The 23,921-nt window shown below is 41.2% G+C and overlaps 1 protein-coding gene across 2 annotated transcripts in view; it reads right to left on the minus strand.

Annotated features, from left to right (window-relative positions):
- The window catches only part of IQGAP1 (IQ motif containing GTPase activating protein 1), a 99,908-nt gene that overhangs the window by 33,280 nt on the left and 42,707 nt on the right, over positions 1 to 23,921 (minus strand). For both annotated transcript variants that reach the window (XM_035024188.1, XM_035024187.1), the window contains exons 6-15: positions 21,094 to 21,161; positions 20,053 to 20,166; positions 19,295 to 19,473; positions 18,536 to 18,620; positions 13,626 to 13,789; positions 12,710 to 12,794; positions 11,806 to 11,969; positions 11,441 to 11,601; positions 9,863 to 9,987; positions 7,699 to 7,862 (exon numbers count right to left, since the gene is read on the minus strand). In XM_035024188.1, coding sequence (XP_034880079.1) covers positions 7,699 to 7,862; positions 9,863 to 9,987; positions 11,441 to 11,601; positions 11,806 to 11,969; positions 12,710 to 12,794; positions 13,626 to 13,789; positions 18,536 to 18,620; positions 19,295 to 19,473; positions 20,053 to 20,166; positions 21,094 to 21,161 — 1,309 coding nt within the window. The remainder of the gene's footprint in view (positions 1 to 7,698; positions 7,863 to 9,862; positions 9,988 to 11,440; positions 11,602 to 11,805; positions 11,970 to 12,709; positions 12,795 to 13,625; positions 13,790 to 18,535; positions 18,621 to 19,294; positions 19,474 to 20,052; positions 20,167 to 21,093; positions 21,162 to 23,921) is intronic.

Here is a 23,921-nt window from a genome sequence, read left to right on the forward strand (position 1 = left end):
ATGTGTGATGATAAAATCTAGGTTGCAGTATATTACGTGTACATATATGTAATACAGTATTTTCATCGGCCGTCACACATGCAAACCGTGCCACATTATATGAACCATGACATACATGCTGTATACACATGTAAACACACACACACACATGAATCTGAATCTATACAACATACGCACCAACTATGCAACACAAGCCCTGAACAATCAGAATACAGCAGAATCGTAGGGCCCGCTGGGTTAGGTACATTAACCCTTTCGTTACTGCACAGTAGCCGTGTACCAAACAGAGTCTTTCAACATCCCAACCACGGGGACAGCCGCACTGGTGCATACCAGCTGATTTCTAGCTGCATGCATGTCTGTCTGTGTACACACATACTATAGGGTGGGGGAGCAGAACAGAGAGTTACAAGTCATTCGTATCTGTAATTATAAAATGGGTTCCTTGAGAATCCCTGATATCCATGTCTTGGCATTCAGGTATTACTACCCCAGTAATCTACTTTTAGCAAGTATTCCAAAAACACTGAATTTAAATGGAGAGAGAAGTGACCATCAGTGAAAATAGCAGAGTAAGGACATCCGAAAATCCTCTCCTACATAAAAGAAACAAAACCCTGGTAAAAATCGTCAACTTTTTCAAAACATCAAAAATTTTGGCTTGCAGCAATCAGAGTTTATTCAAGAAAAAATACTGCGGGCAAAAATGAACTATTGGGATCTCATCAAGATAAAAAGCTTTTGCACAGCAAAGGAAACAGTCAACAAAACCAAAAGACAACCAACAGAATGGGAGAAGATATTTGCAAATGACATATCAGATAAAGGGCTAGTATCCAAAATCTATAAAGAACTCATCAGACTCAACACCCAAAGAACAAATAATCCAATCGAGAAATGGGCAGAAGACATGAACAGACATTTCTGCAAAGAAGACATCGAAATGGCCAACAGACACATGAAAAAGTGCTCAACATCACTCGGCATCAGGGAATTACAAATCAAAACCTCAATGAGACACCACCTCACACCAGCCAGAATGGCTAAAATTAACAAGTCAGGAAACGATGGATGTTGGTGAGGATGCAGAGAAAGGGGAACCCTCTTACACTGTTGGTGGGAATGCAAGCTGGTGCAGCCACTCTGGAAAACAGTATGGAGGTTCCTCAAAAAGTTGAAAATAGAGCTACCATACGATCCAGCAATTGCACTACTGGGTATTTACCCCAAAGATACAAATGTAGGGATCTGAAGGGGTACGTGCACCCCAATGTTTATAGCCGCAATGTCCACAATAGCCAAACTATGGAAAGACCCTAGATATCCATCAACAGATGAATGGATAAAGAAAAAATACATATATGATATATATATATGAGATATATAGATGTACACACACACACACACACACACAGAGGAATATTATGCAGCCATCAAAAAATGAAATCTTGCCATTTGCAACGACGTGGATGGAACTAGAGCATATTATGCTAAGCAAAATAAGTCAATCAGAGAAAGACAAGTATCATACGATCTCACTGATATGAGGAATTTGAGAAATAGGACAGAGGAAGATAGAGGAAGGGAGGAAAAAACGAACCAAGACAAACCAGAAGGGAGACAAACCATAAGAGACTCTTAATCTCAGGAAACAAACAGCGTTGCTGGAGTGGTGGGGGGTGGGAGGGATGGGGTGGCTGGGTGATGGACACTGGGGAGGGTATGTACTATGGTGAGCACTGTGAATTGTGCTCACAGATCTGCACCCCTGAAACAAGTAATACATTATATGTTAATAAAAAAAAAGAAAAAACATTGAATTGGGACAATTCAACAACTGTGAGCTTTGTGGCACTTTAATTGGCTCCACTCCCATCTGTCTCCCACCACCACCACCACACAGAGACACACACACACACACCCCCCTCCTCCTTCAGAGCCCCATCTATTCCCAGAGAACTGTCATGAGCCAACCTGTTAGATTTAGATCCCTAGAAAGCCACAGCAAGGCTATCTTCATCTGAACTGACTTAGAGCTTGCCCAGTGCAAACAGCATTTTCTCCAGGGGCATTTATCAAAAACAATAAAAGGCACTTGTTTAATATCACAGATGTCTAGAGCAGTGCATAATAATTTAGGCAAACAATAAGCTAACCAAAAAGCTTAAAAAGAAATGTTTGAGAATGAGACGTCCAGAGAGCTTTGAAAGTCTCTGACATGTTCCTGAGATGGAAATCCAGAAGGCCATAATGCATGTGCAATCTGTGCACATGCTCATAAGAGATCCGGTAAGGCTGTAAGGGCTTGGCCTTGAGGTTCTGCGCAAGCATGAAGCTAGGTCTCAGGCAGAATTGTAAACTGCCTGGCTGAGCGTTGAAGGTGTGTCCCAACATGCACACACTGGCCCTCAGCAAAGGCTGGGAGCTTTACTGGTTCTAGGCATTTAAAAACACTCTGCCTAGGGGCATCTGGGCGGCTCAGTCCCTTAAAGGTCCAACTCCTGGTTTATGCTCAGGTCATGATCCTAGGGTCATGGGATGGAGCCCCGTGTTGGGCTCCACACTCAGCATAGAGTCTACTTGTCCCTCTCCCTCTGCCCCCCTCCATTCTCTCTCTCTCAAATAAATAAGTAAATGAATAAAAAAGATCTTTTTAAAAATAAATAAAAATATTCTGCCTAATCATTAGCTGACCTCTAGCTAATCAAGCAGAGACTTCAGTGGCCACACATGACTTAACAGAATTGAAAATCACTAAACAAACAATAGTAACAAAGACAACAGTAAACTCTGAGGATGGAGTAGACTCTGATTTCCAGAGTTGCCCAATTATTAAAATGTCCAGTTTTCAACAAAAAGTTACAAGACATACAAAGAAACAAGAAAGCATGATTTGACAAAGTGCAACATCCATTCATGATAAAAACCCTCAACAAAGTAGGTTTAGAGGGAACATACCTCAACATAATAAAGGCCATATATAAAGAACCCACACCAACTGAGAATTTTTCACCTAAGGTCAGGAACAAGACAAAGGATGTCCATTCTCACCACTGTTATTTAACATAGTACTGGGAGTCCTAGCCACAACAATCAGACAAGAAATAAAAGGTATCCAAATTGGTAAGGAAGAAGTAAAATTTTCACTGTTTGCAGATGACACGATATTATATATAGAAAACCCTAAAGACTCCACCAAAACACCACTAGAACTGATAAATGAATTCAGTAACATTGTAGGATATAAGATCAACATATAGAAATTTGTTGCATTTCTAAACGTTAATAATGAAGCAGCAGAAAGAGAAACTATCTTATCACTTATCACGACGAGGACTGAATAATGTACAGAACTGTTGAATCACTATCTTGTATACCTGAAACTAATAAAACACTGTATGTTAATTATACTGGAATTAAAATCTTAAAAAGGAAGAAAAAAGAAAATTCTATGAAACTACCAAAGTAGGAAAGAAAAAAAAGAAACAGGAAAGCATGGTTCAAACAGGAAAAAAAGGAAACAAAGGCTTAAATCAGCTATTTTAAATATGTTCAAAGAATTAAAGAAAACCATCTCTAAAGAACTTAAAGTATAAGAACAATGTCTCAGGCGCCTGGGTGGCTCAGTCGTTAACTGGCTGTCTTCAGCTCAGGTAGTGATCCCAGGGTCCTGGAATCGAGCCCCGCATCGGGCTCCCTGCTCCTCGGGAAGCCTGCTTCTCCCTCTCCCACTCCCCCTGCTTGTGCTCCCTCTTTCGCTGTGTCTCTCTGTCAAATAAATAAAATCTTTAAAAAAAAAAAGAAAGAACGATGTCTCACCAGAGAATATCAATAAAGAGAAAGAAATTGTTTTACAAAAAAGAACCAAAGGAGGGGCGCCTGGGTGGCTCAGTTGTTAAGCGTCTGCCTTCGGCTCAGGTCATGATCCCAGGGTCCTGGGATTGAGCCCCGCATAGGGCTCCCTGCTCAGTGGGGAGGTCTGCTTCTCTTTCCCTCTCCCCCTGCTTGTGCGCCCTCTCTCTTGTCTTAAAAGAAAAAAAAAAAGAACCAAATGAAATTCTGGAGCTGAAAAGTACAATAACTGAAATGAAAAATTCACTAGAGGGACTCAGCAGATTTCAGCATGCAAAAGAAAGAATCAGAGAATTTGGAAGATAGGTCGATTTAAGTTAGACAGTCTAAGGAACAATATCCAGTCTGAGGAACAGTAAGAAAAAAGAATGAGGAAAAAGGAACCGAGCCTCAAAAACCTGTGGACGCCATTAATAATACCGATATACGCATAATGGAATTCCGAGAAGGCAATGAGAAAGGGAAGGAAGAATACAGAACGCTTAAGAAAATCTGAATAAACCTACAACAAACACAGACATGGAATTAGTAATCAAAACACATTCTACAAAAACAAAGCAAAACAAAACAAAAATACAAGCCCATATGACTTCACTGGTGAATTCTACCAAATGTTTAAAGAATTGACACCAGTCTTTCAGAAACTCTTCTAAAACCTAGAAGAGGAAGTAATGCTTCCCAGTTCATTCTACGAGGCCAGTATTACCCTGATACCAAAACCAGACACAAAGATATCACAAGAAAAGAAAACTACAGACCAAATTTAAATTAAGCTCTTTTGCTTGCTAAATTTAGAACTCAGATGATTATTTTTAAAACCACTCCCAAAATGGCTCAGAGGAACTGCTAAGCTGAGGCCTAAAAAAAGCCAATTCTACCAAATATGCAGTCTACGCGCAGCAGGGCCTGGCAGTGTTAAGCAAATTTTCCTCTAACCCGCCCCCCACCCCCTTTCTCCTCCTTTGATGAACTCTGAAAGTTATTCCCCAGCAAAAGGAAATGCTTCAAACTCTAGTCACATCCTCTAATGAACTGTCATGACCCAAACAAAAGGAGCAGTCAGGCTTACAGGACGAGTGAGAGGAGGTACAAGTTATATCCTCCAACGACTCTTTCTTTTTAGAGGTTTCCTTTTTTAGGGAACCAGAGCTAGCTTATTCTCCCAAAGCCCACTCCTCTGTCTGTCAGATATAAGATTCCTTCTGGACTTAAATGGTAGCAAAAACAAAGGCCACCACCACTGGCCTTCCCAAAACCACTGCAGCCAGGCCCCAAGTTAGAGATTCGAAATCAGCACGAACAGAGGTAAAGCTTAGGAATCTGTATTTTAAAAATGACTTTTCAAGTGTTTTAACAATCAGCCAAGTTTGGGAGGCTCTGATCCAAAGGATCCAAAGTTAATATCAAAGACAGGGAACTCCATTTACAACTTCCTACAGCCAACTGATCCCTTTTTCTCAGTTTCCTGACCGCACAATGGGAGTTGTGTTTCAGATCACTGACATGCAGCACAATCACGTGCCTCTTAAATGAAACCTAGTGGGCGCCTGGGTGGCTCAGTTGGTTAAGGGACTGCCTTCAGCTCAGGTCATGATCCTGGAGTCCCTGGATCGAGTCCCGCATCGGGCTCCCTGCTTGGCAGGGAGTCTGCTTCGTCCTCTGACCCTATCCCCTCTCATGTATTCTCTCTCTCTCATTCTCTCTCTCTCAAATAAATAAATAAAATCTTCAAAAAAAAAAAAAAAAGAAACCTAGTACTTGCTATACTTACAGGATTAGGACATGGTAATGCCAACTACTCTCCTGACAATGGAATCAAAGGGGACCTATCAACATGACAGCATTATGCACAACTCCTCTATCCCAACCCAAACTTAAAGAGCCTGCATAGGTGTGAGTGTATAAAAGCTCCAAAAACACAGAAGCCCTGGTCTGTTTTTCTACCTTTGGCTTCCTAGAAAGAATCTGACCCCTTAAATTAAGAATTTCTATTACAGGGGCACCTGGCTGGCCCTGTCAGTAGAGCAACTCTTGATTTCAGGGTTGTGAGTTCAAGCCCCACATTGGGTGTAGAGATTACTTAAAAAAAAAAAAAAAATTTCTTTTATTTCTTCTGCTTGCTACCAGAACCTCATTGTAGGGATCCTCTAAGTCAGAAAAGAAAGGTGTCGTCCTCCCAACAACGAATTATTAGTTAGGAAGAACCTAAAAGGAGATCACAATTAGAAAAACAGAAGTAATTATGCCTTAATCATGCAACTAATATCTGGGGGCCTACTATATACAAAGCAACTTCCTACTCAGCAACATGATAAAAAGAGGTATAAATCTTGTCCATTTCCTCAATGAACTAGCTGAGGTAAGACAAACTTTTTAAAAGATATGTTTGTGTTACAATCACCTACGAAAATCTCTATGTTCATTGTAGCATTGCTCCTAATTGCCATTAAGACAGAAACAACCCATGTCCATCAACTGCTGAACAGCTAAAATATGCTACAGCCACACAATGGAATATAATTTGACAGTAAAAAGAAATAAATATGTACTACTAATACACGCTACAACTTGGATAAACCAAGCTAAGTGAAAGAAGCCAGTCACAAAGGACCACGTGTTGTATGATTCCATGTACATGAAATGTCCAGAATAGGCAAATCCATAGGCAGAAGTAGACTGCTGGTTGCCTTGAGCAGGAGAGAATGAGAGAAAATGAGAAGTGACTAACTAATGGGGGCCAGGTTTCCTTCTGGGGTGATAAAAATGTTCTAAAATTGATTGCACAATTCTATGAAGACAAACCACTGACTTGTACACTTTGAAATGCTGAGATCTATGCTACGTGAATTATATCTCAATAAAGTTGTTATAAAAACATGTCATTATCTACTAAAGCTTAACACATGTGCATTCCCTATGGCCCATAAATTCTACTTCTAAATGTAGTAGAATTTACCATATATTTACCAAGAAACATGTACTAAAGTATTCAAAGAAGCATTACTTGCAATAGCCAAAAAGTGGGAAACGATCCAAAATTTCCAATAACAATCTATAACCACAGAGTGGAATAGTACACAACAGTAAGAATAAACTATTGCTTCTTACAACTGCACAGATGAATTCCACTAACATTATGTTAGGCAGAAGAAGCCAGATACAAAAGAGTACATAATGTATGTACTTATATACCATTCAAATACAATTCAAAAACAGGCCAAAAAATCAACCATGGTGTTAAAAACCAGGATTGATTACCAGCAGGTGGGGGAGTGGGGGATGGATGAGGGCAGAATGGGATGCATCAGACAGTTCTGTTAAGCTTTTCATAATCTGACTACCAATTACACAGGTATGCTCACTCTTGAAAATTTATACAACTGTATACTTACATAACTTATACATTTTTTGGATCTTATACTTCAACACAGAATTTACTTAAAGAGATACAAGACGGGGGTCACCTGGATGGCTCAGCTGGTTGGCTCAGTTGGTTGAGTCTGACTCTTGATTTCGGCTCAGGTCATGATCTCAGGGTCATGAGATCCAAGCCCCACATCAGGCTCCGTGCTGAGCATGGAGCCTGCTTAAGATTCTCTCTCTCCCCCTCTGTCCCTCTCCACCCCTTCCCTCTATTGAAAAAAAAAAAAAGAGAGAGTGAGAGAGAAGTGTCTACAACAATAAAAACAGAGGACCACAAAAAAAAATCCAAATGTGTACTGTCACATCTCATGTCCCTCCAGTGCTCTGAATCTAAAGGTGTCCAGGAAACATCCCTACCTCTCTCTTGGTTCCAGAAGGGATGAAGTTCTCTGAACAGAAAGGAACAATTTCACTGCCACTCACCTGGGCTTTCTCTCTCTTTGCTCTGATCAGTGTGTCTTGGTAATGCTGGGCCACCTCTGTAAGGACTCCCTCAAGTTTGGCCGCAGGAATCTGCAGGGCCTGCAGAGTCTTTTGAGCATCACCTTCATCCAGAGCTTCATTAATTAAACCAATGGCTAAAATCCCTAAATATGAAAGGACAAAGGTTAATTTTTGAAATTAAGAAATTATATAAACAAATCAAGTTTTAAACATGCTAAGTAATCAGAAATCCATCCAAGCATTATCATGATTCAAATTATAATTTGCCACCTATAATATTAAGCAGCATTTAAATTCTTTAAAATTTTAGGTTTGTTTCATTTAAAATAAACTCCCTGGTATCCATACTCCCATTGAAACCTCAAGTCTCTGTTTTTAATTGCTCTAATGTGAAAGTAAAGAGAATTTTGATAAAACTGGCTTTTTTTTTTTTTTTTTAAAGATTTTATTTATTTATTTGACAGAGAGACAGCAAGAGAGGGAACACAAGCAGGGGGAGTGGGAGAGGGAGAAGCAGACTCACCGCTGAGCAGGGAGCCCGATGCGGGGCTCGATCCCAGGACCCTGGGATCATGACCTGAGCCGAAGGCAGACGCTTAACGACTGAGCCACCCAGGTGCCCCGAAACTGGCTTTTATAGTATAGCTTTCAAGTACATTCCAATGTGTGATCAAAACCATTTCTGATTCACAAAATGTTAGAGTTCAAGGGATGGTAAAAAGTCACCTGATTCCACATCTTTAAGAAAAGATGAGGCTCAGATTTCTTCCTCGAAATTTCACTGTGAACAAGTGGAGGCAGATGCGACCCCAGGGCTCCCCACCCTAAGGCAAGGCTCTTCTCACCAAATCAATGGAATATTTCTCACAGGAAATACAAATTAAAACTAGAAATATTCACTCCTCAAGTATCTCAGGCAGCTGTGCTACTTTTGTAAAGATTCTGTGGTATAATAAAAACTTGGCTGACCTTTGACCCCAGTTCCTGGGAAGGAACTACTAACCTCCATTAGAATTTCCTAAATGATTGGATTATCTCTGTTATTCAGGCTTCTAGGACCTGAGTTTATACTAACAAGGTGGGCCCCTGGATAATCTCAGGATGGGGGCTGGTCATGCTGGAAAGACCAACCACATGATCAGAATACCGGGGCTTTGAGCCCCATGATATTGTGATATCAGCCCAGCCTACCTATCTCCAGGGAGGGGAGGTGTACTGGAAACGGAGTTTAATTACATGGCCACTAGTCAACCCTTCACAATCATCCTTGAAAACCTCTGGCTACCCAAAGTTCAGGAGAGCGTCCCTGATTGTGATACACATCCTGAGGACACATAAGCTTGGCATTTGGGACCCTACTATATTTGGGATCACCCTATAGGTCTCCTGTTTTGGCCAGTCCTGATTTGTATCCTTTCCAGTAAAACTATAATCATAAATACAGCACTAAGTTCTGCTAAGTCCCTCTAGCAAATTATTGAATCTGAGGGGGCTGTTGAGGGAAGCTCTGAGTCTATAGCCAGTTTCTCAGAAGTGTAGTGACCTGGGAACTCCTCATAGCTTGTGGCTGGTATCTGAAATGAGAGGAGTCTTATGGAAGCCTGAACCCTACACCCATGCAAGATGACGTAACTCGGAGTGGTTAGTGTCAGAACTACTTGTTATAAAACATTTAAAAATAACAGATAACATTCAGGGGCGCCTGGGTGGCTGAGTTGTTAGGCCTCTGCCTTCGGCTCAGGTCATGGTCCCACGGTCCTGGGATCGAGCCCCGCATCAGGCTCCCTGCTCAGCGGGAAGCCTGCTTCTCCCTCTCCCGCTTCCCCTGCTTGTGTTCCCTTTCTCGCTGTGTCTCTGTCAAATAAATAAATAAAATCTTTAAAAACAACAACAACAACAACAACACCAGATCATGTTTAAGTCACCTCCTGGAAACTTTTAGTTCTTATTACATACACACCTAATTGTACCAGTTGCCTGATGTTTTGAAAATACTCAACCTTAGTTTTTTGTGATACACACACACACACACACACACACACAATTTCCAAAAAATCTTTCTAGTGTTTAGAACCAGTTCATGGGATCACACACATCTTTAATAGTTCCATTATTTGAGGGGATGGTTACGCAGATTACTCACTCTCATGTTCCTCCTGCACCACCAGATTCACATGGTCCACACAGGCTTGGATGTCATTCCATGTAATAAATGCATTATTTTCTGCATGTGCCTGAGTTTTCAGTTTCATCAGCTCATCGAGATACCTGCCCCATTCCCCCAACAAAAAAGACAATAAAGTGCAACGTAAGAAAAGGGACTTTCAGGATTATCAGGGATGACAGGAATGGGAAGACTGGAGACAAAGTATCCAAAGAACAAAGACAGCTAAGGTACTCGCATAGCTTCACATACGCTAGAGAACAACTCTGAGACTGAGGAGTTACCGTCAACAAAATGTGAAAATGTAAGGATATCACTTATTCTTTTTCTTTTAAATTTTTTTGTTTGTGTTTAAGTAATCTCTACACACAATGTGGGGCTCAAACTCACAACCCCAAGGTCAAGAGTTGCACGCTCCTCTGATTGAGCCATCTAGGCACCCCCAGAATATCACTTATTCTTAACAGTCTGTTACATGTTCTAAATTCCAGGTATCACCAGCTAAGAATCAGAGGCAGTATCTTAAGCAATTCCTCTAAAGACAAGAAAACAAGGCCATAGACCAGCTAACAAATGTAGAAGGAAGGATAAATCAAGATATCATCCTTAGGGGCGCCGGGCTGGCTCAGTTAGTACAGCATGCCAACTCTTGATCTTGGGGTTGTGAGTTCAAGCCGCACGTAGGGGCTTAACAAAACAAAACACAGATATCATCATTAAGTAACTCTTACTGATAAAGTATTGATTTAGACAAGGATTATCAACTGGGGTTAAAAATATTAGGTGATTATTAATGGGGAATTGGACATTTTGAGGTGCAAAGGTGCAAAAAGAGATTATGCTAAGGGAAAAACATAAATATACGTAAGGGGGATAAGCTGTCTCCCAGATTCAAGGATCAATCTTAGTATCTCTAATGGTGACATAAGCAGATTTTATATGCCTCTAGTTAAGAGAAAATATTAAATACACAAACCAAAAACGCTGACTCGATCTTGAAAGCCTTTAGACCTAATTTCCAATTTACAGAAATAAGCCAAATATCAGGAAGCAACCAGAACCAGAAGGTGCAACATTTTATAGGACAACTGGTCCCATCTCTTTAACAAGTCAGTTTCATGAAGAAAGGAACAATGCTAGATTAAAAGATACCTGAGTGGTACAACAGTTAGATGTAACACGTAGTCCTGCACTGGATCCTGGTGTGAAGAAACCAAGTGAAAAGGACAGTTTTGGAACAAGTGAAGAAGTATGAAAATGGACTAGGTTCAGCAGCTATTAAAGAAGAATTCTTTATTTCATCAGGGTATAAGATAGTACTATTTGGCTCTATAATAAACATCCTCATTGTTTTAGGTAAGCATACTTACATATTCAGGAGTGGAATGCCATGATATACATAATTTACTATAAATCCTCCAGCATAATAAAGAATAAAATGAATCAAAATAGAAAAAAAAGAAAAGAAAAAACGGATTGCACACTAAAGTCACAACGCCTGACAACAGGAGAGCTGACACCCAAAAACGGATCCCATCTACCGCTCTGCGCACCCACCTCTGACAGTTTTCTTCTTCGATATTGGTAAGGCCTGTCACCGAACTGCTCAGCTGTTTCCACACTGTGTTCATGTCCCCCGACTCCAGCGCCCTGTTGATTAGGGCCACCGATGACAGCATCTCTACTGCCACAGAGAGCTCAGGATGGGTGAGGCTGTGCTGCACAGAGACGGGGGAGGGCGGGGTGAGGACAGACATTCTTGGATGCTGACAGAACTCAGAAGCTCAAGTAAGCCATAAGCAGTCTAAGTTTCTGGTTAAAAAAAAAAAAAAAAAAAGCCCTGCCAACCACACTGAGAAGTGGGTATGAAGTTCACTTCTACTCTGTTCTGCTCACAAACAGGACAGGTTGGGCTGACTTACCTCAGGACTCTGTTGCTGCAGGGTAACCAGCTCTTTCTGATAAAGATCGGCCGCAAACGGATACACCTGGGGCAGCTGGGCCTCAGGATTCATGAGCTCCAGAACAGTCTTCTCAGCAACACCCTTCTGGATGGCAGCGTTGATTGCTGCCACGGCTGCCAATCCTGCATAGAAAACGGGCCAGAAACGCAGCTGGCTTAGGACGCCCCCAGGGGAAGGAGAGGCGGTTTTCACAGGAGAAAGTTACATTCTGCGGATAAACTATCAGCCAGGATGTTTGAAGTGGAGCTTTCATCTTTAGAGAACAGCCCCCCACTTTGTATGAAGGTGAACTGTTGGCTATGCCAACTATATCCCAATAAAGCTGTTTTCCACTCCAATTCATTCTGCGACTCTCCTTCTAAAACATCTCTTCCATCCCGTGCAGTCCGGCGAATCAAGGACCAGCTTCTTAAGCGGCCATTCAAAGGTTTCCACAATCTTTCTAAGCCTTTATCTTATACAACTCGGCCCCAAATATCTACAGAAATTTTATTCTCATCACTATTGCTTCAATACATCCTTCATCATCTGTATCTCTGCTCACACTTCCTTTTGCTTGCTCACATTTCCTTTTCCTCTCGGCCCATGTTGGCAACATCCTTCTCTCTCTTCCACCATCCAGATCTCACCCAGCAAGCCCCTAAGTCTCACCGCCTCCAACGCTCAAGTGCTTCCAAGCCAAAGCGAGCCCACGTGGACTCCAGTTCTACTCTGAAAACCAGAGGAGCCCTCCTGCCAAAGGCCCCTGGTACTCGATTATGGCTAGCAGGCTTGGGGGTGGGGGTGAGGAGTGACGGGATCTGACCTCAGACGCCCCAGTGGACCTAAGCCCTCCTCAGGATCTCAGGGAGAGGACTCTTACTTCTCTGATACTGTTGGGCAGCACCGTTTGCAGCATCCACACCAGACTGGAGCTCTTCCTTCTGTAGGGGATCAGCCTGACCACCCTAAGAAAAGCAAAGAACATTTATGTGAAGATTCTCATGCCTGTGCCTCCAGGCCTTACAGTGGTATCTCAACAGTAGTCACAGGGACGAAGAACCCTGGGCCTAAATGACAGCGTCAGGCTATGTGCAGAGAAAGCGGCAGTCCTAGTGAGAGCCAAAGCCCCTGCCAAATACGGGGTAGAGTGACTTTCCAGATACCAGCAGATACAAAAAGACAGTTTGTGAGAAGCATCAAAATATTGACATAAGACATTCACAGACTCATTAGCACATTAATGCTGCTTACTTTGGCCGATATATGCTGGGAATCTGAAAAAATGTACACTTGTTTGTCCTCATTCAGACAAAAAAGCAAGCCACTCATATTTGTCCTACAAACCCCACTAAGTACAATTCCACAGTCTACTCTTACTGCACGTTACGTGCTTTCCCAGTGCTGGCCAGAGGAAACTAGTTGATGTTTGCTTTCTTTTAAGTAGAAAGTCCTGAAGTAAGAATGTGAAAGAGATTCAGGTTTCCCCCCATGGCTTTGAGTTGGGGAATTAAGAAGGATGCTTTAAGTGAAGGGGTGGTTAGGTTCGGAGGGCAGGTCCTACTTGTTTAAGAGGGTTTACAACTGGAAAAGTGAAAGGGAACTAAAGACACCGTGTTTCTTACCTGAGGATATCTTAAAAACCTACATTTACATGCAGGAAAAAAAAGTCCTACTAAAAGCTATAGGTTATAGTCTAACTACAGGGAAAAAAGGCCCCATAAGAATCTTTAAAGGACAGCACAAGATTCTCATGGATATATGGGAACGCCCCTGGGTTCAGCCCACCATACTTTTACCTGTCTCTTCTGCTGCCTATCGCTCTGGAGCTGCTTGAGGTACCAGTCCCCGTTCTGTTGCTGCAGCCCTCGAAGGCCCAGAGCTGGAGACTGCAGGGCCTTGACCAAGGCCGGTGCCACGCCCTGCTCCAAAGCCAGGTCCACATTTGCTAAGGCAGAAGAGGCTGAGGAGAGGAAAAGGCCACAGCTTATGAAAACACTTTGTGAGCATCACAGCCTAGAATACTTTTCCTTCCCCAAAACCAAACTCAATTTCAGATGAGGGAAATATAGATCAGATGGCCTTTATTCTGGAATATCATGGAAGCACAAGATCTTGGGATTGGAGGAGAACCTTAAAGTCCTCAAGTCCAGGGGCCCCCAGCCGGGCTGTTCATCAGTTAACAGATTCCTAGATCATGGCTCAGGCCTACTAAAAAGCTTCCAGATGTAGACACCTTGGCACCAATATGGGGTAGCAATATAAGAGGCGCCAATCCAAACCAATGCATGTCTAAGTGCCCTCTAAACGCCAAGTTATTGTCTAGATGAAACTACCGAACAGGAGGAGGTTCCTCCCACAGCAATTTACTACATCTTTGAGCAATTCTGCTTAAAAAAACAAAACAAAACAAAAACAAAATCGTGAAAGCTTTCACCCTAGTGTTGACGCTTGAAAACATCCAGTCCCTCTTTCCCTCTGACAGTCCACCCCAGACTAAAGAGCCTTCATTCCTTCTTAATATCATCAGTCTGAATCCCTTCATTACCCTGCTACCTCCTGAACACATTCCACCAGGACAGTGAGGGCCCAGTTAGCAAGGGTGGTCTGACCGCGGGGAATGGTAGGGGCTACCTACACCCTCTCAATACACTCTACTTCTAGTCATAGAACCTGAGGTCATACAAGGTCTTTTAACATCTGGCAGTGAAAACCTAGATGTTCCTTCATCTGAAAACAATAAAGACACGTTCCTCACAGTGTTGTTAAGATCAAACGAAATCACATACATGAAAGCACTTTGTATATTGCAAAATAAATAAGGTATTAGGTTGGCAGTCAGAATAAGGTATTTTCTGACTTCAAAAATAATAGCCACTGGCAAGTCATCATTACTGTATTATTTTCAGTTTCCCTATTTTTATAAGAGAAAACAGAGTTCTCCCTCCATGCTCCACCCAAGGGATCTGATTTTATCACCAAAGTAGCAAAACAAATCAATAATAACATACTAAAAATAAAAATATTTGGGGCATAGCAGCACTTAAAAATTTTAAATGTTTTAATGTTAGTAAAGAAAAAGAAATATAAAGTGTTAAAAGGAAAGTTTTAAATCTCTGGATTTGTAGTCTCACTGTAGACTCCTGAGAGACTATTCACTCCTCTCCAATGATTACACCTGCAGTTCAGCTAACTCATCACCACACCAAGGCGAAGGCTCCTTGAGTCGGTCCATGTGACCATTAGCCAACTAATCATCCATTCCCTCAACAGCATTTACTGAGCACCAGGTTTGTGCAGCAAATAACAGCTGTGAACAAAACAAATGCTCTCTGTCTCGGTGGAGCTTTTACAGGAGTGGGGACGGAAAAGAAACAATACAGGTAAACAACCAGGCTTTTTCTAGGTATGCGAGGTAGAATCTCAGATTATCTATCTACAAAAGCATCTAGTCGATTATGGTTTTACTAGAAGCATACTTACTACATAAATAGGGAAATATTTAAATAAACATGACATTCACACTATAAAGATGATAAAGCTTAGAACATTATTTAAATACTTCCTTCCACTAAGCTTTAACTAGTTTTCTGTGTTCTACAAAAAAAGTAAATAAACACTTACTCTCATTTTTAGCTATTGGGCCTGCAGCTTTCTCCCGGGGCAGGGGCTTCAATTCCGGTTCTCATACCCTCAGGGAAAGAATCTTATCTGCAATTATGTTAAGATAATTCCCGGGACCTAAAGTTCCCTTATCTTCCTAGCACACAACTTTCTATTGCTTCAGACTTGGCTCTACGATTAGGAAAAGACTGTCACTCTCTGGGGAATCCTGCCTTATCCTCACCTTATCTATCCAGTGAAGGTTTTTTGTTTTTATTTAAGATTTTATTTATTTGATAGAGAGAGACACAGTGAGAGAAGGAACACAAGCAGGGGGAGTGAGAGAGGGAGAAGCAGGCTTCCTGCTGAGCAGGGAGCCTGATGTGGGGCTCAATCCCAGGACCCTGGGATCATGACCTGAGCTGAAGGCAGACGCTTAACGACTGAGCCACCCAGGCACCCCTTCCTTTTTTTTAAAAGATTTTATTTATTTATTTGACAGAGAGGGAATACAAGCAGGGGGAGTAGGGGAAGGAGAAGCAGGCTTCCCGCCAAGGAGGGAGCCCGATGTGGGGCTTGATCCCAAGACCCTGGGACAATGACCTGAGCTGAAGGCAGACACTCAACGACTGAGCCACCCAGGCACCCCATCCAGTGAAGGTTCTTATACAAACCTCCAAGGAAAGACATTATTCCTGTCTTTTTCTATGACTGTACCTCATACATCTTTGATACATTGTTCTAAGCAAGTTGCCCTGAAATTACTCATTTGCATGTCTATCTTCGCTACCACGTTGAAAGCTACTTGAGGGAATTTTTTTAAAAGAAGCATTTATTTATTTTAGAGAGAGAGGAGTGGAGAGGGAAGGGCAGAAGGAGAGGAAGAGAAAGAATCTCAAGCACAACACAGGGCTCAATCTCACGGCCCTGAGATCATGACCTGAGACCTAGTTGGATGTTTAACCCACTGAGCTACCCAGGCGCCCCTGAATGGAACACTTTAAAAACATACAGCTATGTCTCTTCCCCCACAGTTTTATAACTGACTCTCACAGACTTAGCCAGGTAAAGCTACGACGGTTATAAAATCCTTGGGCGCCTGGGTGGCTCAGTCGTTAAGCGTCTGCCTTCGGCTCAGGTCATGATCCCGGGGTTCCGTGATCGAGTCCCACATCGGGCTCCCTGCTCGGCAGGAAGCCTGCTTCTCCCTCTCCCACTCCCCCTGCTTGTGTTCCTGCTCTCGCTATCTCTCTCTGTCACATAAATAAAATCTTAAAAAAAAAAAAATTAATTAAAAAAAAAAATCCTAAACAACATAGTAGGAAAAAAACACCTTATTAAAACAAAGAGTGTTTTATGCAGTGTGCGCAGCAGGAAACATGCCGGACTTCCTTCTCACAGAGACAAATATTGCTGGCTTAAATATTCATACAGATACAGCACAACACATCACCCATACGTGAATGGAACTATTACTCCGTTCAGAAAACCATTATCTTAAATGAACCAGAATGGAACAGAATACAAAGACTCCTGGTCAGGATTTAGAGCCCCTGATCATACGGAGTTCGTAAAATCTTATAAAGTCTCTCTAGTTATTCCAAGTATTGGTTCAAGGGAGAATTAGTACCTCCCAATGAACAGAGAGGACAAGGATTACTATTACTATTGTAATTATTATCTTGAGCAAAACAAGGTCAAACCTGGTTGATATCAAATAAGCTTTTTAGTTCTTTTGGTGGGTCTAACCATTACACTAGGAATTACAGGGATTTCAAAAGAAGCAGAACTCCTAAGTAATCTGTACTAGAAGGAGTTTATAGAGATGTCAGAAACATAGGCAAGCAATAGAAGACAATATGTAATTGCGTAGAAAATTAGGTAGTTGGTTTATAAATGCCATGGGAGAGCTGGAATGGGCGCAGGTGAGAATTGAGCTGGACCGTGAATGACTGTGTAATTTGGGTCAGGTAAGAGATAAGGGATGAGGGCATTATACTGAGAATACACGATTAGCAAAAGCTATGATAATGCTAATGTTTACTGAGTACTCACTAAATACCAGGCAATTTACATGCATTACCTCACCATCTGCAGAACAAGTCTGGGCCACAGGGGTCCCATGCCACAAAGCTATTAGTAAGAAGCCAAGAGACCAAGTTCCTGGTCTGAGCCACTCCAGAGAGGGACTCTTTCCTGAGTCATGAAAGGAACAGAGTGAATATGGGAGACAATTAGGCAAATGAGTTTGTATAGAGAGTTGTATGCATAAAAAACTCCCCTAGGCTAGGGGTCTGCGTTTTGTCCGGCAAGTGATGAAGAACCAATGCAGGCAGGTTCTTTAGCGGAAGAGTGACAAAATGAAAATGACACTTTCGAGACATTTAATTCCTCAAAGTATATAACACATACATACAAGACTCAGTAGAATGGTATAATCTCATTTTTGTTTAAATATGTTTTTAAAGATATGCATAAAAATATCAATAGTAGTGGGGGCACCTGGGTGGCTCAGCCGGTTAAGCATCTGACTGTTGATATCAGCTTAGGTCTTGATCTCAGGGTCATGAGTTCAAGCCCCGTGTTGGGCCCCAGGCTGAGCATGGAGCCTACTTAAAAAAAAATAAATAAGGAAAAATAAAATCCCTATTTAGATTTTTTTAAAGTGTTTTAATACAGGGTAAAACAGTGAAGTTAGCCAACAATGAGCCCAGAAGCTACAGCAGATGAGCAAATAGAGGGAGGGCCTGCCTGAGGATGACAGCAGCTGAAACAGAAGATATATGAACACAAAAAAACAGTAGTAAGCAATAGTTCCTAAACAAATCCACTAATGTCTAAAACAAACTTAGGGGCACCTGGGTATCTCAGTCAGTTAAGCGTCTGCCTTCAGCTCAGGTCATGATCACAGGGTCCTGAGATCAAGTACTGCATTGGGTTCCTTGGTCAGTGGGAAGCCTGCTTTTCCCTCTGCCTGCCACTCCCCCTGGTTGTGCTCTCTGACAAATAAATGAGTAAAGTCTTCAAAAAATAAAAATAAAAATAGATCAACACTCCCATTATTCTGTAACATCCCCGCAGGTACCCAACTAAGGGACATACTTACTATTGACTTTGTTTATATTGCCTTGAATTTCAGCTTGAGTGAGCAGCTCCTCATAAACATCCCTTTCTCTCTCAGAGTTTTCTGTCTGAAGATGAATAAAAAGTGTAATAAATCAGTTCAGGTCTCTAGGAAGACCTCAGAAACACTTATACTCCTCCCACAACCATGAGAGAACAAAGAGGAAGGGTGCTACACAACTCTTCACTAAAAACACAAAAGCAGATCCACTTGTTAATGACAAGCCCAAGAGTGCTTCCAGAGTTGGGCACAAGCGGAAGCACGGGCGAACCCTGCCCTGCTCGCTCGGGAGCCTGCATCCTTGCCTCAGACCTGAGCAGAACGGGCACCCCCAAGGTCCAGATCTCAGAACTTCTCATTGCTGTGCACAAAATTCAAGAATAAAGTAAAAGTCAAAATGGAATCTAATACCAAAGACTGCATACTGTGTAAATCCATTTTATTTATATGTAATTCTTAAAAAGGTAAATATAGGGATCTGTTCAGACTGGAAGTTGCCTGGGGCCAAGGGTGGGGAGTGGAGGGCAGTAGAGGCCGACTATGAAGAAGGACCTGGGACTTGGGGGATGATGGTTTTGTAACCACACACGTTTGTCAAAACCTATCAAACCATACATGTAAAATGAGTAAATTTTACTGTGTGTAAATTATACTTCAAGAAAATGGATTTTAAAAAATGGAGTCCTATCAAACAATGAAAGAATATAAATCAATTAGAAAGAAGAAATGTTCCATTTTTACCCTGTTTTTAGCGTTGGTCATTTTCTCCTGCTTGGCCTGATAAAGCACATCCTGGTATGTGGAAGCCAAGGGCTCTTCGAGATTTACAAGCATGGCATTCGGGTTTCTCAGAGCCACAAATGTGTCAGCTGGAATTCTATGGTCAACAGCCTCATTAATGGCAATAACAGCAGCATGCACTAAAAAGAAAAAAAAAAAATTCAAAACATAGAACACTGGGGTTATACAGAGTAAGGGATGTACATGACATATCCAGAACAACATCATAACCCCCTACTGCAGGAAAAGGCTCGTTTTGATAGAGAAAAGATGACTGGGGTTGGAGGAATGGCTTCCTGAATCCTGTAAACCTAGTCTCTTCCTGGATGCGCAAAGGCCAAAGCTCTCCCTGTGATCCCATGTCTGGGATGCTGAGTTTGGAATCTCACAGGGAAATATTCGTTAAAGAGCCTTGCAAAGAGCAGATATTATGGAAATGTTCACCCTTATTCATCATGTAAGTACCATTAAAAAAAAAAAAAAAAAGAAATCCAAAGAGGCACTGAAATGTAGAACTCACTTTCTCAATGCTTTTATTTTCATCGAAATCACTCACTTACTTCCAAATAACAATAGCACAGAAGCCCGCAGCAGTGTTAAACTACCTCTACCGACCTAAGCTTGCTAACAAAATTCCTAACGTCCAGGACCATCATAGTATCCACTACTGATCAGTGGCAACAATCCCATGTGAACCCACAAAATTTCTCTCTGCTTACATGCGGCTTCATCCACTGAGAGTTCGTTAGCCAGGATGCCCCCGATCTTGCTGAAGGCGGGCATCTGGATCCCGTACTTCTCCAGTTCAATCTTCATGTTGTTGATTTCCTCTTCTACAGGAAAAGATGGAGACCCAGGTGAGCAAGTTAAGCACCTTTCCAGAACTCAGAGAAGGAAACAGATTCCCCAACTACAAAACGGGATAAAGTGGTGGCTACCTCCTAGGATTATGAGGATTTAATGAGATGATATACGGAAAGCACTGAGCATAGCACCTGGCACAAAGCATACACTCAGTAGACATTAACTATTATTACTATTATCAAGAGCATCAAAACTCAGTATAACATGAGAAACAGCCCTACAGAAAAGAGTTTCTCAAAACTGCTCCTTCTGGCATTTTCTACAATGAACTTCCAAATGGAGCAGCTTTGAAGGGAGCTCAGCAACAAGTGACCCACAAGCCAGCCAGATGTCTTTACACGCCAAGTCACTAGCCGCTATTAAACTATTTTGCTTCCAAGGCAGGAAGCCAAATGATAAAACAACATGTAAAGTTTGGCCCTTTGCCCCAGGTCTGGTGAACAACTTCCCCAGAAGGAAAAACGTCACAGATAAAAGTTTTATTAAATTTAAAATTCCCAAGCCTACAAAATAATGACCAGTTCAAAATATTTGAATCTATATTACCCCTAACCAATATTACTACTGTTCTTTTTCTCCCCAAGCTCCCATCTCTTCAAGCATCTGACAATAGCAAATACACACAGAATAAGGTAAAAAAGCTAAATTTTTTAATTACTCAATTGTCACCCTAGCTTTGACCACCGTAGGTACTTGCTAAAATGAGAGAACAAAGTTTGAAATTCCAAGTTTAGTGGTCTTCTCAATGCACATAGGAGAAGCAAGTTACTTATACTTCTTTGATCTCTGTTGCCAGAGTGTTTTTAAAGCCCTATGTCTTTAAGATTGGTATTGTTGACTCTCCAGGCTATTTCCACATAAATCAAGCATTTCCTGCCAAGTTTGTAACTCCTTACCTGTGAAGTCAACCTTTCCATATAGGTCTTGAATCTGAGGAGCCAGGCCCAGTTTGAACAGGTACAAACTAGAAGACACGATATGCAAAAAGAGTTAGGCCTCCCAGCTGCACCTAGCTGCTACTCTTAGATTAACGGGGAAAGTCAGCATAAAGAACAAACATTCTGAACATATCCCTGCATGCTACCATATTTCCCCCCTTTGCAGTTACCGTACTTTATCTCAGAACCTTTTCTTAGTTTTACATAATATTGTCCTAAAAAGTCACATAATGCAATGCAAAAAGCACTGGACTGGGAATCAGAAGACACAAGTTCGAGTCCCAGTTCTGGTACAAATCCAGTGTGTAATTAGATGTTAACATACATGTGAATATAATTAATCTAACTGGAGAAATCTTCACTTCTGTCCACCTTCCTGTGATCAATAAGTTTTAACTAACAAGATATTTATAACACTGTCATGAAAATGATTCAAATAAAAAGTCTTCTTTAAACTGAATTCATATTAGTGACGGAAATAGTTCAGGTAATTTATGAATTTTAAACAAACATTATGTATCTTTACTGTTTAAATAAAAAAAGAAATCTATTTGACTTTAAATCTCATGAAGGCAGGAATAAAAGTCTTGTTCACCAATGTCTACCCGGAACTTGGCATATATTAATAAATATTAACATTTCACAGATGGACAGATGGATAAGTAAATATCTGTAAGCGTGAATTCGCTTAACTGGATTCTAAGGACCTAGCAGATCATAACCAACAAATGAGAAGTGTATTTAACAGGGGCGCCTTGGGTGGCTCAGTCATTAAGCGTCTGCCTTCGGCTCAGGTCATGGTCCCAGGGTAGCCCTGCCATCGGGCTCCCTGCTTGGCGGGAAGCCTGCTCCTCCCTCTCCCACTCCCCCTAATTGTGTTTCCTCTCTCGCTGTCTCTCTCTCTAATAAATAAATAAAATCTTAAAAAAAAAAAAAAGACATGTACTTGACAGGGATGGACACGAGCAAGACACTGACGGCCTAGCAATAAGGGAATAAATAAAAAAACGCCTAAGAAAGAAATCACAGTAACTCAACAGAGTGACCTACAGTTTTTGCAAATAATCTATAAACCTCAGTTTGATCTAAACACAAATATGGATCATGTATACTGCATTCACAGAACTGATCAGAACTTAAATTGTATAAACACAAATGTATAATCTAAAAAACGTCAAGTATTCTGAAAATACATTCGAATTTATACATTCAGAGTAGCTAATTATTTTCTCAGGTAAGTACAAGTATGAATCATCTGTATATGATTAAGTGTTTTTTAGAGTTAAATGCTCAAAATGGAACTATATAAAGTTTCTCTCTCAAAAGATTTTAAATCTATTCAACAAAATTTCCAAAGCAAAATAGCCAATAACATTCTATACCTGTCATATGTCCCTATTATATATATTATTTCACCCACATAATATGTCCCACCTGCATTCCAAATTAGTAAGAATACTTTTCTTCAGGAACCCTCTTTTATTTCTACTTGGAAAGAGCAAAGTGGCTGCCACGCTTTACGAAATTTCAAGAATGTCACTTTTACAAGCCCAAGAAGAGTGAGTTCGTTTTTAAGATCTTCTGATGGTAAAATAAAGTTTTTATGATATCCCTGGCTGATATGAATAAAGTAGAGGAGAAGCTAAGACCCAGGCACCATCTTTCTTTTATCTCAATTATTGGGACTATTTTAAGGAGCTGCTGGAGTTATGAATATAACCACAATGGCCACTCAGACCCTGTGGCCCAGAACTGAGACAGTACTCAACCTCAAAGTTGAAACTTTCAATCCTACCAGTAAACACCCCTGTCCATTCTTTGCTCCTGTTCTCCCTACACTTACAAATAAAACTGATAGGTGCCTACAACAGTCAGCCTGTGATTGAGCTCAGGTTCATTCTTCTTTTCTTTTTTCCCACCAGAGCTGTATGGGGAAAAGTAGCAATGGGGAAAAGGTGGCTGTGGATTCCTATTATCTTTGCTGCCTGCAGAGTAACCTGGAAGAAGTCACTATGCTGATCTCAAAGACTGTTAATAAAGGCTCGTAAACACAAACATAGCAGTTGCTTAGGAAACAGAATCTAATACAGTCCACAATCCCTGATCTAAATTCTTTGGGCCAGATATGAATTTAGGATTTCTCAGATATTAGAAAGGTGTTATAGTATACACAGTATTATATCATGTCTGTTTACTTAAGTATATACAGGATTATAAAACACGCCAGCAAGCCTTGAGGCAGTGCCTCTAAATAAATACATTACTTTTCTGCAGAGAAACATACACATAATCACAGTAAGCAGACTATTATTCTAAATAACTTCAATTAATTCTGATCAGATTTTGCCAACAAATGAGTTGGAACCAAACAAATATAATTTTCAGCTTTTACATTTCTTTTGAATTTAAGATATAGGATTATGGGCCAATTTAACCCCAAAATCAGTTCTTAAAAAGATAAAACCTCAGAGGAAATGGAAATAAAGTATACAAATATATATGAAATAATAATAAAGAATTGGGGTCTTGGGATGCCCGGGTGGCTCAGTCGGTTAAGCATCCGCCTTCGGCTCAGGTCATGATCCCAGGGTCCTGAGATCGAGCCCCGCATCGGGCTCTCTGCTCAGCGGGGAGTCTGCTTCTCCCTCTGCCTCTGCAATATCCCTGCTTGTGCTCTGTCTCTCTCTCTCGCATAAATAAAATAATTAATCAAAAAAAGAAAGAAAGAACTGGGGTCTTATCTGAGGGTGGAATGGAAGGAAGGAAGGAAGGTAGAAAACAGGGAG

The sequence above is a fragment of the Mirounga leonina genome, unplaced genomic scaffold (genome assembly GCF_011800145.1).
Source record: "Mirounga leonina isolate KUSES-001 unplaced genomic scaffold, KU_Mleo_1.0 Mir_178, whole genome shotgun sequence".
Lineage (NCBI taxonomy): Eukaryota > Metazoa > Chordata > Mammalia > Carnivora > Phocidae > Mirounga > Mirounga leonina.